The sequence below is a fragment of the Cynara cardunculus genome, assembly GCF_001531365.2.
Source record: "Cynara cardunculus var. scolymus isolate 2C chromosome LG 14, CcrdV1, whole genome shotgun sequence".
Lineage (NCBI taxonomy): Eukaryota > Viridiplantae > Streptophyta > Magnoliopsida > Asterales > Asteraceae > Cynara > Cynara cardunculus.
In genome coordinates this window covers 8,518,555-8,528,275 of record NC_037541.1, presented here as the reverse complement: position 1 = coordinate 8,528,275, position 9,721 = coordinate 8,518,555, and the positions used below count along the sequence as shown (strand labels likewise).

The window sequence follows — 9,721 nt, the reverse complement described above, 5'->3', positions numbered from 1 at the left end:
CAACTTTATAGGACACTATTTGAAAATTTGTCCTATAAAAACAAGTGTCCTATAAAAAATGAGTTAATAGAATACTTTCTCAAAAGTGTCCTATAAAGTTGCTAATGCGACACTTTGTATTAAAAATGTCCTAAAAAACTTGTTAAAACGTCCAAAAGTGTCATATAAACTTATTACAACACCTTTAGATAGTACGCTTTATATTTTGGTCCTATAAATTAAGTCCTATAAAACAGTCTATTGGAACGTTTATAAATTGAGAGTGTCCTATAAACTCAATTTTATTGTAATGGATCATTACCATAATTACCACGAGAACATCAAATTCGTGCAGATTCATTCAAAAAAAGTTGTGATACAAAACCCATGTCAATAAAAACCCTAAAAACCTTATAAAAACAAGAAAAACAAAACCCTAAATCAATCCAAAAGATCAAGAATGAAAACTAACTTTTTATTATTTACGAAGAAAACAAGAAGAGAAGTTAGAAGAGCAGAAGACGTAGGATTAAAAAAACAATAATACCACATGGAAAAATCTATAATGTACACAATAATATAAATAGAAAGAATAAGTTACAAATTTCATCCCTCAACTATTCCTTGATTTGCAGGTTTAGTCCATTAACTTTTTCTTTCATGTACTAGTCTTTGAATCATCAAAAATATTAAAATATCATTAAATGGCTCACGTCACACGTGTTAGAAAACATATTTTGCAAAGATTTTAACTATTTAATTGTTAATAGTCTAATAATTGAAAAACCACAAGAATATAAAGTGCTTACAATTTTTTGAATTAATTTATTAAAAAATATATTTAAGGCAAAATACACAAAATAATATTCTACTTTCATAAATTTCCTTATTATAGTATTATATTTCCAGTTTTTCTTATTACAGTAATGTACTTTCAAACTATTTTTTATTATAACATTGTACGTTGAAAAATTTACCCATTATCTCAGGTTTTCATGTCACCTCATTGTCCATGTAGGTTGTTCACATGTACTATAGTGATGTGACTTTCTTATTACAACATTGCACTTCAAAATTATTTTATTATAACATCTATCAGTTCTTATTAAACAATGTATTTTTAATTTTAATATTTAGATATTTTACATGTTATTTAATACATATATTATATGAATTAAAAAAATTAAATTATTTTTAATATACCAATATAAATAAAAGTAGTAGAAGACAGCTTATCTGGCTAATATTTTTTTAAAAATATGTGTTTTTTGAAAAAAAAAATAAGAATGTTTCCTTTTTTACCAAAAAAATATTATTTTTTGTAGAATATATTATATTTGTTCAAAAACTTTACTTGACGTATAAATATATTAAATTAATTAGATCTTTTTAAATTATTTATTAATATAACAATATTAAAAAATTGTAGAACACAATTTATTTCGTTAACATTTTAGAGAGAACTTTAAAAGATATGTATTTTTTGAACAACATTAAATAACAAGTGTTACATTTTTTACAAACAAAATATATCTCGAAAATAATGTAGCATATTTATTTAAGAAATATTTTACTCTAGAATATTTAATTTGCATGCAACTTAATAAGAAAAAGTCAAAAAAATTAAATGTTTTTTTAAATCATAACAATGAAAAATGAAAATCACTAATAATAATTTGAAATAGGTTTTTACTTTTATTTTAATTATGTCATCAAAATGATGTGTCATCCACATCACCTCATTAAAGTCACACAAGCAAAAAAAGTCAAGGGGTTAACCGATTTAAAAGGTAACATGTTACTCATTGCTATAATGGATAGATTTTTTAAAGTGCGATACCTTAATAAAAAATAATTTGAAAGTACATTGTTGTAATAAAGAAAAACAAAAGTAGAATGCTATAATAAGAAATTTTATAAAAAGTAGGTTACTATTTCATGCATATTTTGGTAGTATTTTTTAATAATATTTATAAAATATAGGGAAAATTAGAAAAGTGATGATGAATCGAGCCCAGCCTAAGGACGAAACTTGTAACATCCATTTTATGCATCTAATTTTTGTATTTTAGTTTGTGTCTTTTATGCATTCTAGTTCTTAGTTTAGTCATTTCATGCATTTTTTTTCTTTTCTGTTTCTTTCTCTAATCACAGTTCGAATGGCCTTCTGGAATAGTTTTTATGCTTTTGGTATGTTTTTGCGCTGATTATACGAATTGTTGAAGGCGGCATGGCGGATGAATCAGATGGATTGAAGAGTGATGTCAAGAAGGAAGTGAAGAAAAAGGACATTTATACCCATGATGATGAAGACTTGGAGCAAAAAGTTGAAAATTTGAAGATTGAAGATTCTGTCACGCTTCACAGGCACGCACGAAGGATAGCCTTTAGGGTCACGAACAAAACCTTTCATGAATAAAAATTACATTTTCTCTACTTTCACGGACGTCAGACCCACCTTTTACACCAGTGAACCTTGTCTAGGAAAAATAACTCAATTTTTTGTTTGCTTTCATGCTCATGAAGAGGTTTGTCTTCACGGTCGTAAAAGGCATCTGGTAGCTCAACTTTTAAGGGTTTTTTGGTACTTTCGGCTTGCCTTTATATTTGTTTTACGTTATTTTCTTAGGGATCGACCCTTATTTTTTGTAGAGCACGAGATACTCTCGTTTTTGGGTCTTTTTGGTCGACCTTTTCATAACTTAGGGAGGAAGATCTTGTGCTAAAGGCTTATGCAATTCGATACCGATTAACATTCGATTTTCATACGTTATTGAGAATCTTGTTCCCTATCCCCTTAGTTTATTTGATTAATTCTTGTTTTGTTCGACTATTATTACTTAATGAATCGTTCTTGAGTTTTCTCCATCAAATTTTCAAGATTCTTGTTGGTTTGCATCAAGGTTCAAGTTTTCTGCACCTTTCTATTGTTTACTTCATTATTCTTTATGTTTATGCATCTCTACTTCATACACTCTACTCTTATTTACTGGATTTGATTCATTTCTGCACCTTTTATTTTGCTGCACTTTCAATTTCTACAGATTAGGTTAGGTTAGACAATAAAAATCTGGTCCCTGAAAACTAAAGACAAGACAAATACTTGTACATTTTTTATGTAATACATGAAATATGTATATTGTATTGTATATATAAAATGCATATTATATTAGGGTTAGGGTCTGGTGAGGATGAAAGTTATCGTAAGAAGGGTAAGAATATATATTCACTATTAAATCAATCCTAATGAGATATATTAAATCAATTCCCTTTTAAAATGCAATTCATGGGTTGTATTGGTATTAAAAGTGATCAAGTGTTCAAATCCTTTCTTACATTTCTCACTTCAACTTCTATTCTCACACGATCATTCGTCAATTATATTATAATATATATTAACTAAATTTTTTTTAAAAGAAAAACGATAGGTAAATGAGAATAGTCTTAAACTCCCCTAACTTAACATATTCTTTTAACATAGTCATCTTATATTTTTGAGACTCTAGGGATGAAAAATGTTATACCCAACAAACCACATGGACCAAACTTGTAGGTTATTCTAATTGTAATTAACGATAAAACCCCCATTAAATTAAAATTTTAACCATAGTTGTTTTCTTTTCTGTGGGTAGATAATATTCATGATTGGCGTTGGAGAAACGCATGGAAAACCCTAAATTCTTTATAAATACTTTCAAATTCTTGAAATACTCACCAATCTTTCGCTCAAAACTTCACCGCTCTTGACAACATGACAGGTTTTTGTTATATCTCTCCATCTCTGTACTGTTTAACTCCATTCATCAACCCTAATGTATGTCAAATTATATTAGGGCTAAAACCCTTTCGTTTTGCGAGGGTTTTATTGCTTCCCATTTAATCGTGTTTTATGAGTATCGGAATAGTTTCCCTTTTGCAAAATTCTAAGTTAGTTGATCTTTTTTCTTCTGTTTTTGCTTCGAGAGCTTGGGAATTGAGTAGGTTGACATCGATCCTCTTTTTAATGTTCTAAGGAAAATTGGGTTTTGACTTTTGCCTGCAATCTCGTTTGTTGAATCGTAGTCTATGTTTCCAATTTTGAAGATGATTGAGGAAGTGGGATTAAGTTCAAATTTTCCACTGTGAATAATATCATGCTGTTTCTCAGTTGGTGATTTTGTTTACTAAAACTGTTTGTTTATTAAGTCCTCGATTAAAAGATCAACCAAGACTTGTATCTTGAATTTCAAAATTCAAAGGGCTATTGCAAGTTGAAAATTGAAATTATTGTGGATTCTAAATTCATAGAAATTGGATAAGAATCTGCAACTTTATAAGTAAATCTCTGTATCAAATTTAGGACAAATTGTATCGAAATAGAACGTAATTTGTGATACTTTTACTTCCAGAAGATTGATTTCGGGTTATTGTTCGATGCAATTAAGAGAAAATAACATCAAAATAAAGTTCTAAAAAGTATGTTCTCTAAAATAGGAACCATACCAAAGTATAAGGTATGTTCAATCTTGATGCAATTTACCTTCCATTTCAATAGGTTTTGTTTGGTGCAATTTACCCTCAACCTTAATATGATTAGCATCATCCGAGTTCAATCCAATTTTCACCCAGAAATTCCCAGATGGTATTTTTCAAATTCAAGACCAACATGTATTTATATGACCTTTAAAATTTGGATGTAGACTCAAGTTTGACGTAAAATAGTTTGAATGTTAATGTTCTTTTAGGTAATATATGATTGTGGTTAATGATATCTTGGGTTGGATGGAAACGGGATTGAGTTTTATCTGAATTATTCGTGTTAAATTGATGTGTAGATGCTATAGATGTAAAGAAATAATGTTTGGAATAGCTCTGTGTTTTAGATATTGTATTTTGCCTTGAATATAATAACATTAGTCATGTTTTGTAAAGAGTCTCATTTATAGTAACCTTTCTAGGATCATACCGAAATGACTAGGTAAATCTGACCTGAAAATAAGGTTTTTAGGGGGGGGGGGGTGTTGAGATGTACTCAGACCTCGCCCTCAAAGAGTAGAACAACTGTTTATGTGAACGCCCACAATTTGTGCAAAAGCGTGAAAAAAGGGGCAAAAGGAACAAAGTCTAGCACATAGTGAACATAGAACAAGAAAAATAAGAAAAAGGTAACGAGTAGGTACATTGGAAACATACAAAAGGTAAGATAAGACACACAAAGCAAGTACAGAAAAGACACTCTTCTAGCTAAAGGCTATCTATTTACCCATTGTTGTTGTTCCAAACATCAATGACATTGATTTTGTTCCATAAGGTTCACTTAAAACCAAACCCAATATATCCCAACCCGAGGTAGGTTAGGGGAGTTGGGGGTGGGTGGGTAGGGGGGAGGGTGTCTTGACCTTTACCCCAAAGAGTAGAAGAGTTGTTTACGGAAAGACCCCCGACTTATTTTCTTATTTATTAAAGCACCATTGTTGCTTGGATTGAAGTTCTATGGGCTCTTCAGTATCTTCTCTTTATATTAATTAACCTTCTTGTACCAAAATCTTTCCAAAGATATGCTAATCGACTAATTCTTTTGCTTTTTTGTTAATTTCCTGATAGATAATGAAGATTTGATTGTGGTAAACGATGGTCAATCTATCCCATTGCCACTCGCCAAACTTAAGCGTTGGCAATGGTGGACTCTCATTGTCATCAACATATGTTTCCTCCTTATTGGTCAAGTTGTCGCTGTTCTTCTTGGCCGGTTTTATTACGATCAAGGTGGGAATAGTAAATGGATGGCTACACTTGTTCAAACCATCGGATTTCCCATCCTTTTCGTCCCATTTTTTCTTTTTCCTTCGTCTAAACAAATACCAACTACACCCACCACATCTTTTTCGCTTCCGGTTGTTTTATTGTTCTACTTAATAATTGGTACCGTTATTGCTGGTGACAACATGTTGTATTCTGTGGGATTATTATACCTTTCAGCCTCTACTTATTCACTCATTTGCGCTACCCAATTGGCCTTCAATGCAGTTTTTTCATATTTCATAAATTCCCAGAAGTTTACGGCTTTAATTTTCAATTCTGTGGTGGTTCTTTCTTTATCGGCATCTCTGCTTGCCGTTAACGATGATTCTGATAGGCCTTTGGGAGTCACAAATGGGAAATATTTTATTGGTTTCATGGCTACACTTGCTGCGTCTGCTCTTTATGCTCTTTTACTTTCAGTTATGCAGCTTTCTTTTCAAAAGTTAATCAAGAAAGAAACTTTTTCTGTTGTTCTTGAGCTGCAAATCTACACTTCTTTCTTTGCCACTTGTGTCTCCACTATCGGTCTTTTTGCTAGTGGTGAGTGGCGGACTTTGAGCGGAGAAATGGACGGTTTTGGGAAGGGGGGTCTGGCTTATGTGATGACATTGGTGTGGACCGCGGTGGCTTGGCAGGTGTGTTCTGTTGGTGTGGTGGGGTTGATTTTTGTGGTGTCGTCGTTGTTTTCTAACGTCATTAGTACACTGTCGCTGGCTCTGACGCCGCTGGCGGCGGTGGTGGTGTTTCATGACAATATGAATGGCGTAAAAGTAATAGCGATGCTGATGGGCTTGTGGGGTTTCTCTACTTACATTTATCAGAACTATCTTGATGATCTTAGCATGAAGAGAAAACAAAGGGACGCAAATGCCAATGGTACGCAACTTACATCTTAGAGTTGAAGTTCTTTTTTTTTACCATTTTTTGTCTAGATATTTGAATGTTACCGTCAAGTTAGCCGTTTATGAAATAGTTACTAATAGATAGAGTCAATGATGTGTTTTTTGGTCTTTATGTGATTATTTTTTTTCATTTTCTACCGTTTAAGGTGTTCATGATCAGATTTTCATTTTCTTTATCGTTATATACTAGTCCCGACTCATGCGATACAAACCATATTAAAGAATATTTCAAATTTATACTTGAATTGGATAGAAATTACAAGTTGTGGGGTAACAGACCCCATCATTGATTTGATATATTGATAAGGTTTGAATATGTCCTGCCGATTTGATGATTTGGTAAAAAGACCTGAAAATATATCGATATTGGTGTGGTCATATTAATGAATAAAAAATTCTCTTTTTTTTTTTTGTATAATTTTAATTTTTGTTGTAATTTAAATATTTTGGATTTAGAATGAAAATGTAGTTTATTTTAGTATTTTCTTTCAGATAAAGATAATGATAGCACGTTCTGTTACGGTTTGATTATTATTATGTGTTTATTAGTTTGTTATTAGGTAACTTTATGAATATCAACAAGTTATAAGAAATTATACATATACAGTTATTATCGTTAAACTGGAAATTTAAGGGATTATACATTATTAACCTGAATCTGATACTTAATAAGTTGTTTTTATAATCGAAATTTATGATTGGCTTTTTAGGATTAAGGTCTAGTTTCTTTTATGCGCGTTTAGGAACAGTTCTGTCAGAAGCATCTGCTCCATTGATTTCTACTTGAATGATCAGTAGAAGCAGGAAAACTTGCTCCATGAGATATGTGTTTTGACTTTTTTGGTCAAACGAATCGATTTTATGCTGCAAAATTCATAAATTTTGGATTATATCAGGATAAATATATTGATTATATTTTTCTAAGAGACAAAATTAGAGGTGGGTATGAATTTGCAATGACTCGTTTGACCATAAAAGTCAAAATTGATTTCTTAGTTTGGAATGGAGGTGATGAATTTCCTCTTTGGGTAATTGTGGATCATGGAAATGGGATGGTGGCTTTTGGTGGTGGTGGTAGCAGCGGCGGTGGCCGTGACAGAGTTGTTATTGGCGGTGGTGATATAAATTTCGTGTTTTTTTCCATATGCAAAACAATGTATGAAACAACACTGGATGAACATTTAATGCTTTACATGTGTTGTTTTCATATGTACGAGGATACATGAAGCCGGTTTGTAATATTTATTGAGTTTGTATTTGATTTGTTCTATACTCTCATATTGATCTATGATACATGTATAACATCTTTTATATTTATTTTTGGTAATTGTTGATGTACGAACAACTTATGCATACTTCAACCAAATCCATGAGCATGGTATTGAAGTTAACATCCTGCCAACCTTAAGACTGTGTATGGTACATGGGATAGGCGGGACAAGACGGGTCAAACTCACAGAGCATGAGACAAGGACAAGATGGGACAAAAAATGTTTTCTTTTTGTTCCACCAACATAAGTGGAACAAGATGAGATAAGGATGAGACAAAAACTAAAAAGATTACTAATCTACCCTCATTTGATATAATTCTAATATGATATTTGTTTTAATGATTATTACCGTCCACCGTTGTTGACACCACTAGCAGCAACCAACAACTACCACCGTCCACTGTTAGACACCTCTACCATAACCACTAGCACCATTGAAAACCACTACGGTGGCGTTTGGTTCTCAGATTCTGGAGGAATATGATAGAATTGAAATGTTGAATTCTGTTGCGAAATTCCGTCCCTCATTTAGTTCATTCTTTTTTAGGGAAAGAATCTTCAAAATCCATTGAATGTTGGTTCAAAAAGGAATTTATACGTTCCTTGGCAATAAGTTGGTATTTTAATAGAATGGAAAATCTTAAATATACTTCTTAACTCTATTATGATAAAATAGACGCACACCTCCTTCTTCATTGCATTGTTTTTGATTTCTCGCCATTGTTTTTCAAGTTTGATTTCTCTTTTCTCCATAGCTTCTTCTGGTTCGATTTCTTAATTTCTCTCTACTATGTGCTCGATTTCTACTCCATAATATCGTTTTCTTCTTCTCAATTCACTTGTTTTTTTCCTACTCATTTTTACTAATAATAGATTTTTCTACTTATTTTTTTCGTTCGAATTTTTTTCCACTCGATTTTTCTGATCATTTTTCCTGTTTGATTCACTTGTTTTTAGTGATAACCGATTTTTCTACTTTATTTTTTCTACTTTATTTTTTCTACTCGTTTTTTTCTGCTCGATTTTTTTATGATGACAACTTAGAACTCGATTTTTGTTCTTGTATTAATAATATTTTTTGTTATGTTGTTTATGTGTTTGTGTTGCATTAGAATAAATTTTATATTATTTTACACATTACAATAATACAAAATATTGTGTATTTTATACTTTGATATTTTATATTAAACTATTTTTAGCTTGAAAAAAATCAAACTTTTCAAAAAAAGGGTACCTTGTCATTTACCACATTTCTTTCCAATTCAAAAACTATATTTTATGAATGAAAAAACAGATTTCAATTCATTTAACAGATTTAATTCAAGTGTCTGCTAACAAAATACGTGATCAAAATTGATAATATTTCATTCCAATTTCTTCAAAGTGAAATTTCTTTGACATATTTCATTTCATCTAAAAATATTTACTGAACCAAATGTCATGTAAACACCTTATTCATAAGAAATAACAAATAGTTGGGTCTTTCAGAAGCGATATTTCTACTTTTATGGGGGTAAAAGTGAGATCTGTCTATATTTTACCTTTTTCAATCAATGTTCGTCGAATTTTAAAGTTGAAGGAAAAATGAGTTATAAGATAAAAATATAAAATTTTGTGCTGTTATTTGTTATAAAAAATTTGAGTTGTTAATATCAGTAGGGGTCAAAATAACTTTGGCCATGTTTGATAAATACAAGTTATTTTATTTTTTATTGTATTGTAAAAATTCTCGTTTCAATGTATTGTCATTTGATTAGTTTAACTGATTTACATATGAATTCGTGTGAT

The 9,721-nt window shown here is 30.9% G+C and overlaps 1 protein-coding gene across 4 annotated transcripts; it reads left to right on the top strand.

Moving 5' to 3' along the window:
- Positions 1-3,624: 3,624 nt before the first annotated feature.
- Positions 3,625-7,948, top strand: LOC112526526 (probable purine permease 11). Of its 4 annotated transcripts, none has more exons than XM_025136841.1 (3): positions 3,625-3,737; positions 5,563-6,636; positions 7,659-7,948. In XM_025136841.1, the coding sequence occupies exons 1-3, from the start codon at positions 3,731-3,733 to the stop codon at positions 7,886-7,888; spliced, it is 1,311 nt and encodes a 436-aa protein (XP_024992609.1). In that variant the 5' UTR covers positions 3,625-3,730; the 3' UTR covers positions 7,889-7,948. The 4 variants fall into 4 exon arrangements, with proteins under 4 accessions (XP_024992609.1, XP_024992611.1, XP_024992610.1 ...); XM_025136843.1 differs by having other exon boundaries at positions 7,744-7,864; XM_025136842.1 differs by having other exon boundaries at positions 7,741-7,864.
- Positions 7,949-9,721: the final 1,773 nt, after the last annotated feature.

Bases quoted from the DNA above. Each gene is read 5' to 3' on its own strand.
- LOC112526526 (XM_025136841.1), top strand. The intron at 6,637-7,658 runs GTACGCAACTTA...TTGATTTCTTAG, and splicing joins AAGGGACGCAAATGCCAATG to TTTGGAATGGAGGTGATGAA.